At 58.7% G+C, this 16529-nt stretch overlaps 3 protein-coding genes across 4 annotated transcripts; 1 reads left to right on the top strand and 2 right to left on the bottom strand.

Annotated features, from left to right (window-relative positions):
• The first annotated feature begins 948 nt into the window (after positions 1-948).
• On the top strand, positions 949-3448 carry ZNHIT2 (zinc finger HIT-type containing 2). Its single transcript, XM_036326711.1, has one exon. The coding sequence runs from the start codon at positions 2192-2194 to the stop codon at positions 3404-3406; it is 1215 nt and encodes a 404-aa protein (XP_036182604.1). The 5' UTR covers positions 949-2191; the 3' UTR covers positions 3407-3448.
• Positions 3449-3598: 150 nt separating this feature from the next.
• TM7SF2 (transmembrane 7 superfamily member 2) lies at positions 3599-8341 on the bottom strand. Of its 2 annotated transcripts, XM_036326709.1 has the most exons (10): positions 8039-8338; positions 7536-7732; positions 7377-7431; positions 6870-7064; positions 6688-6791; positions 5263-5382; positions 5007-5175; positions 4477-4557; positions 4269-4391; positions 3599-3984 (listed from the first exon to the last, which is right to left on the bottom strand). In XM_036326709.1, exons 1-10 carry the CDS (start codon positions 8322-8324, stop codon positions 3824-3826), a joined length of 1491 nt encoding a protein of 496 aa, XP_036182602.1. In that variant the 5' UTR covers positions 8325-8338; the 3' UTR covers positions 3599-3823. The 2 variants fall into 2 exon arrangements, with proteins under 2 accessions (XP_036182602.1, XP_036182603.1); XM_036326710.1 differs by lacking the exon at positions 4269-4391 and having other exon boundaries at positions 8039-8341.
• A 45-nt stretch (positions 8342-8386) lies between these two features.
• VPS51 (VPS51 subunit of GARP complex) lies at positions 8387-14685 on the bottom strand. The gene is made up of 10 exons (XM_036326700.1): positions 14461-14685; positions 13885-14014; positions 12031-12177; positions 11730-11949; positions 10903-11620; positions 10431-10646; positions 10021-10239; positions 9494-9615; positions 9313-9400; positions 8387-8773 (listed from the first exon to the last, which is right to left on the bottom strand). The coding sequence occupies exons 1-10, from the start codon at positions 14683-14685 to the stop codon at positions 8513-8515; spliced, it is 2346 nt and encodes a 781-aa protein (XP_036182593.1). The 3' UTR covers positions 8387-8512.
• Between the last annotated feature and the right edge of the window lie 1844 nt (positions 14686-16529).

The following is a 16529-nucleotide window of genomic DNA, read 5'->3' on the forward strand; positions in this document are numbered from 1 at the left end:
CAAATCCTTCTCTCTCTCTCTCTCTTTTTTTTTTTTTTGGTTTTTGTTTTGTTCCTATTCTTTTAAACAAGATAGGAATCGTTGTGGGTGTTTTATAGAGGCAGCAATGGAAGGGGAAGAGTTCTAGGAGAAAAAAATGTCAGGGAATGCAAATCTGGCCTTTTCCTGAACTTGGACCAGCTATGGCCTTAGTGGGGCTCAGTGCAGAAGTTTGGTTTGCCCAGCTTTGGAATGTATCCTGATTATATTGGCACTGTGGTGACCTTGTTTGTACTTAACCTAATCAGAACTCAGGCTGGTCAGTTGATTGTTTCACTGTTCCCAAAAGTTGAGTTCTCTTGAACTGATAACAAGTTTCCTGCTAGCAACACATGCATGCCCACACATTTATTCTAAGGTTTTTTAACCTGCTGCTTCTTAGAATAAAGCCCATAGTATAAAGAGAGACCTTGTGCTCTAGACTTAGACTGCCTTGAGTTTCGGTCCTTGCTCCATTTATAATCTATATCTATACATATAAAAGCCTAAGTGACCTTTATGATGGAATGACTGGAACAACTGGTTGCTATGATGTGCACTGACCACCAGGGGCAGACACTCAATGAAGGAGCTTCCCCCAGCCCACAGGCCCCCACTGGCAATGGGGCCTGCTGGCCAAACCCCGGGTCCCTCCCCGTGGCTGACAGGCCCCCATCACCAGATTGTGGCTGGGCACCTGGGCTGGAACAGGGAACTGAGGGTGGGTGGCAGCAGACAGGGCCCCTTTCCCAGGGGGGCCAAGGGCCAGCTCCCTCCTCAGAGTCAGGAGCCAACCTCCTGGGTCCCTCCCCCTGGCTGGCAGGTCCCAATCACCTGATTGTGGCTGGGCCCTGGGCTGGAATACGGAACCTGGGGTGGGTGGCAAGAGAATGGGGAGGCAGGAAACCTAGGGACCCTACCTGTGCATGAATTTTGTGCATGTGACCTCTAGTTATTTAATATCTCTGGCCAAGTAGCTCAGAGCATTGTCCCAATAAGACAAGGTTGCAGGTTTGATCCCTGGTCAGGACACAGAAGAAAGTGAGGAAACTAAAGTGTTCATAAACTTAAAGTAAGTGTAACGAAGGGGGTTGGGTAAACACATACTATCCTAGTTAATCAGATGGTAAGATGATGAAAGTTCTAGCGGAAAGAACCGCAGTCAGACATGGAGTGTTTAGGTCCAAATACAGTGGAGAGTCATCAAGGGCAGGGCTGGGTTTTCAGCAAGTGACTGATGTGAACTGACTTGTGACCTAACATTTCAACTGGCTGATTTTTCTGGAGGGCCGGCAAGAAAGTTAAGGTGGTGTCATCCAGTTGATTGGCAAGGAACTTAGAGCACCAGTGGTGGTGGAGATGTAAAAAAATGAACAGGCTTGATTGTCTCACTGCTTCACTCATCAACTCACTTTGAACAGACTTGCAGGTCATCAAACCCATCTCGATCTTGGTAGAGAAACATGACCGATATTGAAATAAGTACAAGGTATTTTGAAGGCAGAGCTGACTGTAGCTGGGATTGGATGTGCAAGACGAGGGACTAAAGAACCAGAGCTTACTATCTATCAGGGCTGCCCTGGACCAACTCCCCACTCTACCACAACCTGTAAGCTCCATTATGATTGGGCCGCATCTCTGCTCAACGTGGTCCACTTTAACGTGGATGAACGATGGGTTTGGAGGAGGAAATCAAACAGGAGCTCAGATGTTTGTTAAATATTGCTTTGTTTTGAAGAGGGAAAATGCCGCCAACACACACCCAGTCTAGGCGAGGTACCCACCTTGGCCTTTCCACTCACTCTCTCCCCTTTGTCCTCTCTATGGCTGTCTAGTATAATGGCTGTCCCTACAGCGCAGGGACTGGCACAGTTAACGGCCCAGAGGAGGTGCGTGGCAAAGACCGACTCCTGCCTCTGCGCTCTGCAGCGCCAAGCGGCCGCGCTGGGGCTGCTACCGCGCTCCCACCTCACCACTGCCTCCTGCGCCTGCCCAGCCGCGACGCGAGGGCGGGGTTTGGATGCCGAGTGTGGGCGGAAGTTGCCGAGAGTCTTCGGGGAGCTTTCACTAGACGCTCGGTGGGCCCCACCGAGAGGCGGAAGTCACCGAGGAGCGCCGGAGGGTGCCGAGCTGCGGCCTCTGCGTTCGCGGGTGGCCGGCGGCGCCAGTTGCCATGGAGCCGGCCGGGCCCTGCGGTTTCTGCCCGGCCGCCGAGGCCCAGCCGGCGCGCTACGTCTGCCCCCGCTGTAACGTGCCCTACTGCTCGCTGCGCTGCTACCGGGCGCATGGCACCTGCGCCGAAGACTTCTACCGGGACCAGGTGCTGGGAGAGCTCCGCGGCCGCAGCGCCTCTCCCAGCCGCCTAGCCAGCGCCCTCCGCCGGCTGCGCCAGCAACGCGAGACCGAGGACGAGCCGCAGGACGCAGGCCTCAGCCCGGGCCCGGCGCCCGGCGGCCTCTTGGGACTCTGGGAGCGGCTATCCCCGGCCGAGAAGGCGGCCTTCGAGCAGCTGCTGAACCGTGGCGAGGCCGGGCGGCTGCTGCCCCCGTGGCGGCCGTGGTGGTGGGGGAGCGGGGCCGGGCCACGACTTCTGGAGGAGCTGGATGATACCGCGGGCGGGGAGGCCGCGGAGCTGGAGCCCGACCCTGCGAAGGCGCCGCCAGAACCCGCGAGGGATGCGGCTGCCGCGGAGTCCCCGGCCGCCGCGGAGACGGCTCTCGGAGACGCCCCGGGGGCCTGCACGCCCGCTGTGCCCGCCCGGATCCCCACGCTGGCCAGCCTGAGCCGCGGCAGGGTCTCGCCGCTCGTGCGCTTCCAGCTGCCCAACGTGCTGTTCGCCTATGCGCACACCCTTGTCCTGTATCATGGCGGCGACGATGCGCTGCTCGCCGACTTCTGTGCCACGCTGCTCGGCGTTTCGGGAGCCCTGGGTGCCCAGCAGGCCTTTGCCTCTGCCGAAGAAGCCCTGCAGGCCGCCGCTCACGTGCTTGAAGCGGGCGAGCATCCCCCGGGGCCCCTGGGCACACGGGGTGCCATGCGCGAGGCCGCCCGCATCCTGCTGGGCGAGGGCCCTGCCAACCAGAAGGGCTACACGCTGGCAGCCCTGGGGCACTTGGTGCAGACTCTGGGCCGGGCCCGGAAACGGGCCGAGGCTACTGAGGTGCGAGATCGCCTCTACCGGGCCCGAAAGAAGTGCCAGTTCCTGATGGCTTGGACCAACGAGAATGAGGTGGCCCTCCCAGCCCTGGCTCTGGACTGTGCCAGGGCCCACCGAGCTCACGCTGTAGCGGCGGAGGAGGTGGCAGCCCTCACTGGGGAGCTGGAGCGGCTTTGGGGAGGTCCCCTACCACCTGCCCCGAGGACGCTCATTGAGGAACTCCCTGGCTGAACTGTGGGCTCCTTGTCATCAATAAACCTGAGAATGGTCTGACCTTGTTGGGAGTGCCCGTTTCTGAGAGACGGCTGTTGTGCCCACCCACCCGCAGATTCTTGGGCCCGCAAACCTCTCAACCTCTCCCTAATCAGGGCTGACCCAGCCAAGATTTAAACACCCCTGTCCCAGAAAGGGAGAGAAGAGGTACCAAGGGTTCCAGATGTTTATCTAAGAAGGAAGAGCAACCTCCACTCCGTTTTGGGTACTGCCTTCATGTTCTTGCTCTGAGGCTGTCATCCCCGCCTGCTGGAGCTCGGCAGGACTCAGTGCAGGCTTTTGAGTCCTAGAGTCCCGGACGGTCCAGGCTCCCGCTGCAGGGTGTGCTGGCAGATGGGTGGGTACAGGCTTCGACCTTGGGTAGGTGGAGCCACTTCAGTAGATGTAAGGCACAATTCGGTAGGGCACACGCCGGCAATATTCATGCCAGGCCAGGCCGTACTTTTGCAGGCACTGCTGCTCGTCCCGGGCCTCACGGTGCACCAGCAGCGCAGTGAAGTAGAGGAGGTAGAAGTAAGGCAGCAGGTGGGACACCCCTGTGGGGAAGGGGGCTCTGTGACCACTCAGCCAGACCCCCAGTTCACAAAGGTTTCCATACCTAACAGCTCATGGGCATCAGGGCTCAATAGTGAAAGGTCCCGGGTCTGCAGCAAGGTGTCAACAGTGCTGTCTCCCAGTCATATCCTGAGTCCATCTCCAGCCCCCTGACTACTCCCTCCACTAAGGCGCACCCCTATTCATTCTACACCCAGACTGGGTATCCTGTGGTTTCTAATCCATCTGCCCCCACACACATGCAGTACCTACCCAAGCTACTCACCACAGGGCAAGGACCAGGCCAGAGCCATAATGAGGTCTCCCAGATAGTTGGGATGGCGGACCATACCCCACCACCCAGACACTAGCAGCTGCTTCCCCGTGGCTGTAGAGATGGTCTCAAGGCCTGGGGGAAGACAGGTAGTGGGATGGGTGACCCCCAGGAAGCCCAGCTGCCCCACCTCACTCATGGCAACCTAGAAACAGCTCACCGGCCACTCTGGGGTCAGAAGGGTTCTTTCGGAAGGTGTTTTTCTGGGAGTTGGCTCCACGGAAGATGTAGTAACCAACAGCTGCGGGAAAGCATGAGCAGGCAGTCAGGGTTGAGGGCCACAGGCTTCTGCCTGACCCTGATCATCCCCACACACAGCCTAAACCCAGTCTGCCTGGACCCCGGGACCCAGCCCCCGGCTTTAGAGAAGAGCGTGATGCTTAGCACCTACCTAGTGGGTGCTGAATAAACAATGAAAGACCAGCTGGCATGGGTCAGTGGTTGAGTGTCAACCTATGAACCAGGAGGTCACAGTTCCATTCCTGGTCAGGGCACATGCACACAGATTGTGGACTCTATCCCCAGTGTGGCGTGCAGGAGGCAGCCAATCAATGATTCTCTCTCATCATTGATGTTTCTATCTATCTCTCCCTCTCCTTGCCTCTCTGAAATCAATAAAAATATATAAAACATAAGAAAGGGGAGGGAGAATGATGCATGCACCCAGGCTGCTGCCCGTTCCTGACTGACCATTGACAAGGCAGATGACTGAGGCTGTGGGTAACTCCAGGGGCTGTGGGTGGTACAGCAGGAACTGGGCCTGCAGGCTGTAGGTGAAGGGTACCCAGGCTAGGTCCCCAAAGGCCAGCATGAAGCCAAACCCGTCGTGTGTGATGTCCATGGTGGTGAGTACAGCTTCCTGCAGGGACAGGACCCAGACACACTTGTAGTCCCTCCAAGGTCCTCAGGCAGTTTCCCCTTCTTCCCCTGAGCAATCCAAGCTCACCTCGTGCCAGAGGGCATCACCCACATAGAGTAACTGGAAGCCATTGACCAGCCACATGGCCAGGGAGGGACTCCCCAGAAGTTCTGCTTCCTGTACCAGCAGAGCCAGGTTGATGAGGACCTGGGGGTTGGGAGGAGACAGCCCACAGTCTGTCCCTAGCCCATCTCCACTGAGTAGGCAGCACCCGGGTAGGGCAGTGGCCAGCTTCTCCCCATCTAAGTGTCAGCCACTAACTCTCCAGCTCTTTGTCAAATGAACCCAGCCCGTTCCCAGAGAGCCTGCAATGGAGGTGTTTCCAGCTGTTTTCTCTCACCTTATCCTGTAGTGTTGTTCCCTTTGGGAGAGCAGCATGGGGTGTAGGCGGGTGCTGCAGGCTTGAGACTTAAAACAGACCTGGTTTTGAATTAGCTTCCCCGCTTGGGCAAGTTGCTTACCCTCTCTAAAGCCTGCCTTCCCCACCCTCATGGTGGCAATGGAAATAATTACGGACCTGCCCTTAGAATTGCCTGAGGGTTCATGGAAGTGACACACAGGAAGTGCTCGACAATGGTGGCTAGCAGTCAGCCTGTAGTGAGCACCCCCATCTGGCAGCAGTGGGCTAGGTGCTGTTACCCCTTCTAATCCTCATAAGAATCTAAGGAAGAAGCTCTTTATCCCGTTTCATACATCAGGACACAGCCTGGCACTTGGCATTCCTCCTGGCTCTGAGTGAGGGTTCCAGGGTGACATGAGGAACCTTTGGGAAACCCTGACCACAGTCCAGCACTGACTATCACCAAGAAACACAGTTGGTATGTCAGTCAAAGACACCAGTGATGGACAGGTTGCTAAACTCTGCTCAGACCTAAGTTCTGCACTACTTTGACTAGCAAGCAGCATAGGACCACTCTCCCTTCTTGAAATAGATTTGTGCACTTGACTGCTTCATTTAAAATTGCACCTCGCCCTGGCTGGGTGGCTCAGGTGGTTGAAGCATCATCCAAAAAGTTTGGATTTTGATTCCCAGTCAGTGCAGTTTCCATCCCTGGTCGGGAGGCAACGGATCAATGTTTCTCTCTCACATCAGTATTTCTCTCTCTAAAAATCAATAGAAACATAGCCTTGGTGAGGATTAAAAAAAATCGCACCTCTTCTTTCCTGACTTGCTTTCCTCCATGGTACGCAGCATCCCTTGACATGCTATATATACTTTTTTTGTCTGTCTTTCCCATTAGAATGTAGGTTCCATGAGGACATTTTTTTTTTCTGTAATTTTCTCATATCCCAGCACCTACAGTATTTCCTAGGACACATATTAGATTCAACAAATATTTGTGGGATGAATGAATGATGTCTGGGCAATACTGCACCTGTCCTGCCCAGGAACTGCTCACCCGCCCCACCCCTCCTGCTGGCGCAAGTCCCACTGAGCCATGCCCAGCATACCCAGCCGATGAGGCCAGGCCGCAGTTCGCAGAAGTATTTGCAGTCAAAGGAACCGAAGCGCGGGTTGAGCTCCCGTCCCAAGAAAAAGTCGTAAACGGGATTGCCTGGAGAACAATGGAGAGTGAGGCTGCAAGCTAGCACCCCTGTCCGCCTCCATCTGTCCCCACTGGAGCCCCTCTCACCTGAGTTCCCTCCAGGTGCCAGGGCGGAGGCAGGGGCCATTAGCGCCTTCAGATAGAGGAGGAGGCTGAAGATGAAGGCCGTGAGGGTGGCCACCCACGCCAAGGGCAGGAGCATTTCCGTGAGCATTCCCAGGGGCAGCCCAGCCGACACCCCCAGGCCCACCAGCAGGGCTGTCAGCACCAGGGCCTGGAAGCCTGAACCCCAGCACAGGGTGAGTCCTGAGGACTAGCCCCCCCCCCCCCCCAAACACTGCTCTAAGCCAAGAGGTCACAGACCTCGACCCAAGCCATTTGGCTGACACCTTAGCTTTTAGGTCACGCCAGCGGCTGCTGTGGCGAGAGCAGCAGCAAATGCGGCAGGAAAGGGTGGAGGGGCGGGGTGTGCAGGAGAGCAGACCCCGGGTCTGTCCTGGCGGCGCAGGCACCAGAGCCCGGGTCGGGTCGATCCCCTAGACCTGCAGCCCCACCCCACCCGCGCAACTCCAGCGAAGGCCCCGCCCCAGGCACCGTTAATGGGGTAGCGCAGGCGACTCTTGTCCTTCAATTCCTGGCCCTCAGCCATCTGCAGGCACAAAGGGGCTCCGATGAGGGCTGAGGGTGCCTTTCTTCTCGCTGAGCCCGACCCTCCGCCCTCCTCCCACGCGCGACGGCGAGGCAGGTCCGCACCTTGTGCGCCGGCAGCAGGTAGAAGGCCGCCTGCAGGCCCAGCCAGGTGAGCCACAGCAGCAGCGCGCCCGGGCTCCACAGCGCCTCGGGCGCCGGCAGGTGGGGGGGCAGGCCCAGGAGGCGCGCCGGCCCGGAGCGCGCAACCAGGAGCAGATGGAACATGGTGGCGGGGAGCAGCAGCATCAGCGCCGCAGCGCCTGGGGAAGGGGCCGATCGCGTCAGGGGCCCGCTCCCCAACTCTCCCCACCCCGTCAGCATCCCATCGTCCGGGCCCACACCCCGCTCCCAGCCTCAGCACCCTTCCCTAACTTCCGCCTGGTCCCGCCTCCGGACTCCCCCCACTCCACAGACCCCCCCCCTCCAGACACTCCCACAACCCCCTGCCCCCCGACACCCCTCAAAGCCCCCTCCCCCGATTCCGCCCCATCCCGCTCGTAGTTCACTCCTCCAGTTTCCCTTTGAAGAGCCTCTGGCCCCAGGTCCCCCCTTCTTTGCCCCATTACCCAAGGGTCCCCCGAATTCCAGCGGGGCCCGGGAGCCCTGAGGGGCCATGGTCTCCGCTCCGCCGGGAGGTGGGGGTTCACAAAAATCCGCCAAAGGAACACCCTCCACCCCAACCCCCAGATGGACTCGGTGACGAATCCGTCCCCTGTGGCCAGCACCTGTCCCGGGCGGCGCTCGGACACAGCGCATGTCCACCCTGAGGTCTTTAAACGGGCCCGCCCCCGGCCCATCCTGAGCCCAGCAGATGAGCCAATCGGCTCTTGGGGGCGAGTCCGACGCAAGCATCTCGGAGGCAGAGCCTCAGCCTCACAACTCCACCCCCTCAAGTCCCGCCCCTGCAAGCGAGAGGGAGGAGACGGCACATCTTTATTTTTCGGGTCTTGTGGTAAAGAGGGGAAGGGCCGCGGGGACTGGAGGTCCAGGGATGCGCGGGTTGGGGCAGCTGGCCAGCCTGTGCATGACAATGGCCTGGCCTAGCCGCGCTCGCAGATGACCTCTACCACACTGGGTTCCATGGGCACTGGGTCCGGGCATCGCAGGGCAGCTGAGGCCACCACCTCGTCCAGCAGCAGGTGCACAAGCTCCTCGTCGGCCACGAAGCGCCACAGGTAGAGCTGCAGAAAGTGGCAGTCCACCTGCACCTGCTGCAGCCCAAAGCGCCCAAAGGTGCGCAGCCGCACACACTCCAGCAGCGTCTTCAGGCTGATCTTGATGATGCCGGTCAGCACTGACACCTGCAGGAAGGGACACGGGGATGCAGCTCAGGACAGTGGGTGTGGGGGAAGGGCACCCACGTTAGGGCCAGGGACACAGTAAGATGCCAGTAGCTGCAATGGCATGGAAAGCCCAGGGAGGGAGGGAGGGATACGAGATTAGCCTCGTCATCTGGAGGGAAACACAGGGACTGTCCAGCAACCATAGGCAGAGATGGGGGTCAGCAATGACGGGGGGACTGGGGGTTTACTGAGTCAGAAGAACACGGGGTCCCTGAGTGTGGGCTGGGCGGGACTGAGACCATGGTGTGAACAGGAACCCTGGAGGACCCAGGACTGCTGTGGGAACTAGCACAAGAGCCAGAGAGACATACTGAGCAGCACCCACACCCAGGCGGGGAGCACACCAAGGTCGGGGCAAAGGGCCATGGGATGGTGATGGGGGGGCTCTGGATACTCGCTCCCGGAAACACCCCTCGGACAGACTGGGGGGACAGAATGCTAGGGCTCCCTGGCCAGTGTGGGGACTCTGGAAGGGGGGTTCACTGGTGACTTCAAACCTTGTTGAACTCAACAGGGCTGAACACATCAATACGCTCAGAGAACAGCTTCTGGATGTTGCTCAAGAGGTTGGTGTCCATTGGGGCACTGGATGGGGGGGAGGGGAGACAAGCATTCAGAGCCCACCCTGCACCCGTTAACCTTTGTCCATTCCCCCAGGGGCTAGTCTGACCAGCAGACCTGGGTGTATAGCTGGGTGCATAGCGGCCCTGCTGCCGGGAGCTGCTGTACACCGAGAAGGTCCTCTTGCTGGAGTCACTGCTCTGGGCCTTGCGGACACCCTCTTCGTACAGGAGCCCCACCTGGTGGTGGAAGGAGACACTGCAAAGAGGCCAGAGTACAGGGGACCTCCAGCTCACCAGGTGCCCTGGGCAAGGGCTAAGGATGCCCTAAGCTACACTCACTACAAGTCACACTTGTTACCAGAATCACAGGTAGTCCAGGCTTGGTACCTCACTGTTACCCAGTCTATTTACAGAAGTAGTGGAGTGGGGTAAAGGCGAGACATAAAGACACCGAGGCCCTTATTTTCTGGGTGACTCGGCCTCGGCTTCCTCATAGGAATGGGGGTGATGATGCCACAATCTGGGGCTGAGGAGGAATGAGGCCACGGATGCAGGTACTGCCTGATCCCTGAAGTCGTGACCCTCAGAGGGTGTTTCCCAACACCCCCTCGCCCTGCACCCTCGGGCTCCCCTGGCCAGCACCTGCACGTCAATAGCCGTCGTGTCCTCCACCACCCGCTTCATGACAGCGCGCACGTTCCGGGGCTCCAGGGTACTGAGCCAGTCCCGCGTCTCCACACTCTTGCGCAACATCTGCGATATGACCAGGCCCTGCACCTTCACATAGTGGGTCAGCAGCCGCCGTGCCGTCTCCCTGGCCTCTGCACACAGTGTGCTCACAGGTGTCACTGGAGACTGGTCCTGAGCCAGGGATGCAGAGGACAAAAAGGTAGTGGGTGCTGGGGGAAGCTCAGGGGCCACTGCCAACCAGGAGCTGGGCACAGGGGAGGTTGGGTTGCGCACAGGCAGCTGGCCTGACCATGAGGGCACTGCCTAGCCTCCTGCTTTCCCAGCACCACCACCCCCTATCCTGCTATGAGCTGGCAGTTCACCTGCACCAGAAACTGTTCATCAGTGAGGGTGAGAATGTAGGAGATGGTGGCCGTCTCATAGTCCAGGCAGAGGCGGGAGAGGAGCAGGAGCAGGGCGGGTGGTGTGGCACCTCCCTTCTCCCCAGGGCTGTCACAGAAGCTCTGAGCCGTCTGGCACATGGACCGGATGAAACCCACGATGAGGCCCTCACGGACGCCCTGGCTGCAGAACTCGCCCTGTGAGGAGGAAGGGCCGGGTATACAGCAGGTCCCCTCTTCCAGGCAGGGGCTGCTAGTGATCCTCTGCTGGAACCCTAAATCTAAATGCCCTGGCCCTTCCCCATCCCTCCAGGCTCTGTCAGTATTCCTCATGACTGCCTGAAACCACACCTAGAGTGCCTGGGGGCAAGCACTGTGTGCCCTGGTGGCTACCAATCTGCAGAATGAATAAAAGAATGCCCAGAAAAAGAAAGTGCCCAGGGGCAGGCCATACCCGGAAGTAGGGCTTGTTGGAGAAAGACACCTCCTTGGCGGTGAAGAGGTGTACAGCAGCCAGCGAGGCCTTGATGTGGCTCAGGATGGAGCTGGCCACATTGGCCAGCAACTCGGCCAGGCCAGGGCCTTCCTTCCCGGCCAAGCGAGGTGCAGCCAGCGCCTGCCGCACGTCCGTTAGGCAGCCCAGGAAGGCCGCCCGCAGGCCCTGCAAGTGGTGGCCCAGGCGCTCCCGGGCTACTCGCTCCACGATCTCCGTGGCAGCGTCGGCCAGCCCAGCAGCAGCAAGCAGAGCGCCAGGTGCTCGCAGGCGCCGGTGGAAGCGGTCTAGTGCCCGCACCAGCAGCGAGTTGTCACTGCCACCTTGCTCCTGTGCCAACCGCCTCTCCACCAGCGCAAAGTAGCAGCCGCCCAGCTCCTGGGCAAAGGCCGCCAGCTTCTCCGCACCTGCTGGGCCCTGGGCTGCAAACAGCTCCTGGTAGGCTGTGGCCACCTGGCAGAGGCCACCCACAAAGCCGCTGCCTCCGCGGTCGGTAAATTCTAACACATCAGGGGCAGGAGGGGAGGGCCCCAGCTCTGCCTCCAGGCTTCTCAGCTCTTCCTCCAGCCGCCCTCGGGCATGTGCCAGGAACTCCTCACACAGCTCCTCTGCGGGCTCGCCCAGGGCCAGCAGCAGCTCCACGCATTCCGCCTGCTCAGGGGCACCGGAGCCGCCCTCCCTACCAGGAGGAAGATGGCAGGGTAGAGCAAGAAGACAGAATTTGGGGTGGGGCTGGGGGAGAAGGGAAAGTGCAGGGCAGGGGTAAGGTGGGGGCCCAGAGGCCACACCTGAAGCGCTGCCGTAGCTGCTGGGCCAGGCGAGCTGTGATGACCTGGCAGTCATCCTGGATGGCACGGAACGAGGGCAGGTGCTGGTACTGCTGCAGCACGGCTCGTGCACGGCCCTGGTAGCGCACCGCCTGCCCGTAGGCACCCATCTCCACGCACTTGGTGAGGCGCGAGGGCAGCTCGAAGAGGAACTGCAGCTTCCGCAGCAGAGCGTGGACCCCTGGGGGGCGAGGGCAGGTGGTGTCAGCCTCAAAGCCCCGAGGGCGGCTCACTTGAGCACCTTCTCTGGGGCAGCGCCCACCTGCCAGCTTGGTGATGCGCTCGTGGCGGTCCTGCAGTGTGGCACTGATGCGCGCGCTGAAGTCTGTGATCACAGCCATGTTGGTGGCCAGCCGGTCCATCTCATCCTCCATCTTCCGGAAATCATTCTTCATCTTGCGAATGGTGTCTGCCAGGGCAAAGGCGCAGGAGAGGGAAAAGGAGATGGGGGGGTGCAGTGACAGGTGCAGCACTCAGCCTGAGGACACAGCACAGGTGCTCTCACACACGCCCTCTTCCCAAAGGCCCTGAGCCCACTACCGTCCTGAGGCACTGAGGGCTGCACTGACGTTTGGCGTGATGCGGCTGCAATGGTGCTGGGTCACAGTAAGTGGGGGAGGGGTATCATGTCAACGCAGCAGGTGTTTTCCGAGCACCCCTTGTGTGCCCCTAGCCCTGGGGCAGTGGGGAGACAACTCACAGTTCCTGCCCTTGGGAGACGCCCAGGGCCAAAGGAGGGCACAGGGCACCTGCAGAGACCTGTCTGCTCTTTCCCAGGGGCATCCTCCGTGCCCAGTGCACTGACTGGCACTGAGGAGACAATAAATACTTGTCCACCTTTATCTCCTTCAGACTTCCCAAACCCTCCACCTGCCTCCAGAGCATGGTCGGTCTTCTCAGAAGGGTCTTTCCCTTTTGTCCGACAGAAACCTGACCAAGGAGGCTGTTCTTCCTCCCACACCCAGGCACCTCAGGGCCTGGCCCCTTAACGCTCCCAGACAGTCCCACTCCTCCTCCCTGCAAGACCCCTGCTTCTTTGAAGACCACGCCATCAAACGATCCCCCTCCCCGTTGCTGTCCCTGTGTCCTCCTTCCATGCCTCTCGGTTCTGATCAGTCACCTCCTTGTGGACTCAAACACCCCTTAGATGAGCCTGGGGGACATCCTTGACTCTCTGTTCTCTGACCGCCTCACTTCCACCTTCTCGCCTCTGCCTCATCCGTGCCACTCTCCCCTCGTCCTCAGCAAGAACTGCCTCCCCTGACCAGGGCTTGACCATGCAACCTTGGCATATTGGAGAGGCACTCTAACCAACACAGCTAGCCAGCCAGGGCAGCTTTGTGCCCCTTAATAGCACACATTTTCTGTTTCTTTGCTTAATTACAAAGACGAAAGGGCCCCAGCCGGTGTGGGTCAGTGGTTGAACATTGATCCAGGAACCAACAGGCTGCTGCTTCGATTCCTGGTTTCCCCAGTCGGAGCCATGCAGGAGGCAGCCGACTGATGATGTTCCTCTCCCATTAATGCTTCTCTTCCCATCCCTCTCCCTTCCTCTCTGGGAACTAAGGACAGGATGAAGGAAAGAAGGAAGGAAGGAGGGTAGAGGCAAGCCCACCCTCAGGACAGACCTGGACCAGAGAAGACAGCTCCCACGAATGAAAGGAGCTAACCCTGGCTGGGGCATCCTTAGTGCCAGGTGTTCCAAGTACAGCAGATCCATTTACTTCATTTTCTCCTTCCTCCCCTGGGGTGCTCAAAACAACACTCTGGCCCTGGCTGGTCTGGCTCAGTCGACAGAGCATTGGACTGTGGACTAGACGGTCCCGGGTTCGATTCCAGTCAAGGGCACATGCTCGGGTTGCGGGCTCGATCCCGGGGGGGTGGGGGGGGGTGGGGAGGGGCATGGAGGAGGCAGCTAGTCAATGATGCCCTTTCATCATTGATGTTTCTATCTCTCTCCCTCTCTCAAATCAATAAAAATATATATTTTTTTTAAAAAAAAACAGCACTCTGAGAGCAGCTGGAATTTGGATCTCCTCCTTCTAACCCCCCTGACGGCTCTCAGGGGAGGAACCGGGGAGGTGGGACGGAGGGAGCGCGCCCCCGGGGGACTCACCTGTGGCCGAGATGAACTTGTTGTAGTTCTCATAGACCAGGGTCTGCATGTCGCTGTCCAGGGCCCGGATCTGCCGCACCATGTCCGTCTCGCTGTCCATCAGCTGGGCCAGGGGGCACTCTCTGCGCAGCTGGAGGAGACGGGGTGCGCAGCGCTCAGGTCAGAGGGTTCTCGTGTCCCCACCCCTTGCCCCGAACTGGAAGGCTTTCGGTGCCAGAAAACCCTTTCCCACCCCCGTCAGGAACCCGAAATGGCGTCTATAGTGGCACAGCTCAGGAGTTATAGGTTTGGGGAACCATATTTGGGGTTTGTCAGCCTTTGAAATCCTCAGCTTCACCCAAGGCCCAGCCCCGAGCTGTGAGCGGCGGGGCCACGCCCGCGACCCGCCTGTCAGCTCAGGGGGCTCAGACCCACCCAGACTCCCCACGCCCCCTCGGGCTCCAGCTTCGCGCCGGCTGCCTGGCCGAGGGTCGGCTACTTTCACGACCCCCTGCTTCTTTCACCTCCGTAACAGAGTCGGCGGCATGTTCTGGGGGTGCACTATATCGGGGCCTGGTTCCCCCTACATACACTTACCTTGTCCAGATACACTTCCGGGTCGAAGTGCGCACCGTTGAGGTCTGTTGGGTCCAGGGGGTCCGACCCCGGGGGGCGCCCGGCCGCCTCCCCCTCCGAGAGGCCGTAGTAAAGCTTCAGCATCCCGTGCGCCTTCCTGCGACGCTCCGGAGCCTCGGCCTCGGGCCCCTCCGGGGAGTCCCCGGGGCCAGAGCCCGGGCCGGGCCCCGCGGCTGCAGCCGCCATCGCCCCAACTGCAGCCCCCGGCGTGAGGCTGGGAAGGGGCCTGGGAGGAGGCACTTCCGGGAATCCTAAAGTGGTGGAAACGAGGTAGTCCTTCAGGTGAAACCTTCCCCCGCCGTCCTGGGTCCTTCGAGATTAGAGTTCCCCCGCATCTTTCCTCCTCGAGCGAAGAGGTTCCGAGAGAGCCCTTGGTTCCTCCAGCTTTTCAGGTGGAGGGAAGGCAGGTAGTGGCTCCGGACCCCGCTCCCCCGCTCCCCCGCCCCCCCGCTCTACCCTCCACCCCGAAGAAAGGACCCGCTCTCTGTAGAGCCAGAGAGCTTGTGCCTGGCCTCCTGCCACTGCCTGGGTTCCATTGCCACCCCAATTCCCAAAATTGGGGTACATTCTTCACAGGGGAGTTGCGAGAGTTAAATGCACTTACAGTACGCCACTCGGAGCCTCTAGTGCAACCTCTGGAAGCCTGGTTCTCTGACGTGCATCAGAATGGCCTGTGGTGTGTTTTGAGACTGGGCTTCCCCCAGACCTAGCTCCTTTTTAAAAAGTCCCCAGGGAGTTCTGGTGCACTTACATATACGTGACTGATAGGATGTGCTGGGTGAGGGGTCGAGTGGAGACGACGATAATTCTCAGGTTTGACTTGGGTAAAGGTGCCGGCCGGCTCACCAAGATGAAGAGCTCAAGAGGACAGGGGGTGACGAGGAGTTCACACTGAGACCTGCCGAGTTTGAATGGAACCGCGACCGTTTGGTGCAGGGGAGGACGCTCTGTTGGTATGGCGTGGCCCATGCACTGAGAGGTTGTAGGTTCAATTCCCAGTCAGCACAGCACATATGTCCAGTTTGCCAGCTCGATCCCCAGTAGGGAGCATGGAAGAGGCAGCCAATTGATGTTCCTCTCTCTCTAAAATAAACAAAAGCATATATATGTACATGTACATTTTAAATGGCATTGAGCTGGGAGCCCTAATATAAAAATGTTTATTTGTATTCAAAGGAGAACTGAGGTGCAAACAGTTGTTTCAACAGTGGGACCATGGCTGGGCATTGGGTCGTCGCCCCTTTAACGTGTCAGGAGGGAGCTCTGAGGGGCTGTTGTGATTAGTGCCACTGGGCAGCAAGCATGGGCAGAGAGGTCAGGCTCTAACCCCACCCACTGGAGGCGGAAGACTTTGGGCCATGACCTGACCTGGGACCTAATGTCCCGGGCAGGCAGGTGGCAATGGGGGTGGACAAGTTTAACATTAAGTCCTCCCTCTTCTACTTTAGTTGCTGGGAACTTACATGTCCCTTTGCACCATTTCTGGCCATTTTTCAGGCTTACTTTGTTGACAGTCTTGGAGTTTTATTTTTTTTTAATAAATTTATTGATTTTTTTTTTACAGAGAGGGAGAGGGATAGAGTTAGAAACATCAATGCGAGAGAAACATCGATCAGCTGCCTCCTGCACACCTCCCACTGGGGATGTGCCCACAACCAAGGTACATGCCCTTGACTGGAATTGAACCTGGGAGCTTTCAGTCCGCAGGCCGACGCTCTATCCACTGAGCCAAACCGGTTAGGGCTTGGAGTTTTCGGTTTAAAAAAAATATATTTTTATTGATTTCAGAGAGGAAGGGAGAAAGAAACATCAATAAGAATCACTGATTGGCTGCCTCCTGCATGCTCCACACTAGGTGTTGAGCCCACAACCCAGGCATGTGAGGAATTGAACCCATGATCTCCTGGTTCATAGACCGACGCTCAACCACTGAGCCACACTGGTCAGGGGAGTTTTTTCCTTTTACATGTAGGGAGGAAATGTTTTTTTCTTGGCTTCTAACTGTCCCTTCTCATTCCACAGCCACAGGT

Source organism: Myotis myotis, unplaced genomic scaffold (assembly GCF_014108235.1).
Source record: "Myotis myotis isolate mMyoMyo1 unplaced genomic scaffold, mMyoMyo1.p scaffold_m19_p_10, whole genome shotgun sequence".
Classification (NCBI taxonomy): Eukaryota; Metazoa; Chordata; class Mammalia; order Chiroptera; family Vespertilionidae; genus Myotis; species Myotis myotis.

Excerpts from the sequence above, each read along its gene's own strand:
- ZNHIT2 (XM_036326711.1), top strand. The coding sequence starts at position 2,192 with ATGGAGCCGGCCGGGCCCTGCGGTTTCTGCCCGGCCGCCGAGGCCCAG.
- TM7SF2 (XM_036326709.1), bottom strand. The coding sequence starts at position 8,324 with ATGCTTGCGTCGGACTCGCCCCCAAGAGCCGATTGGCTCATCTGCTGG. Across the intron at positions 7,432-7,535 it reads ACCTGCTGCCGGCGCACAAG|ATGGCTGAGGGCCAGGAATT; the intron begins GTGCGGACCTGC and ends TTGTGCCTGCAG. Across the intron at positions 7,065-7,376 it reads CCTGCGCTACCCCATTAACG|GCTTCCAGGCCCTGGTGCTG; the intron begins GTGCCTGGGGCG and ends GCTGGGGTTCAG.
- VPS51 (XM_036326700.1), bottom strand. The coding sequence starts at position 14,685 with ATGGCGGCTGCAGCCGCGGGGCCCGGCCCGGGCTCTGGCCCCGGGGAC. Across the intron at positions 10,647-10,902 it reads CCAACAAGCCCTACTTCCGG|GGCGAGTTCTGCAGCCAGGG; the intron begins GTATGGCCTGCC and ends TCCTCCTCACAG. Across the intron at positions 10,240-10,430 it reads ATGAACAGTTTCTGGTGCAG|GACCAGTCTCCAGTGACACC; the intron begins GTGAACTGCCAG and ends TCCCTGGCTCAG.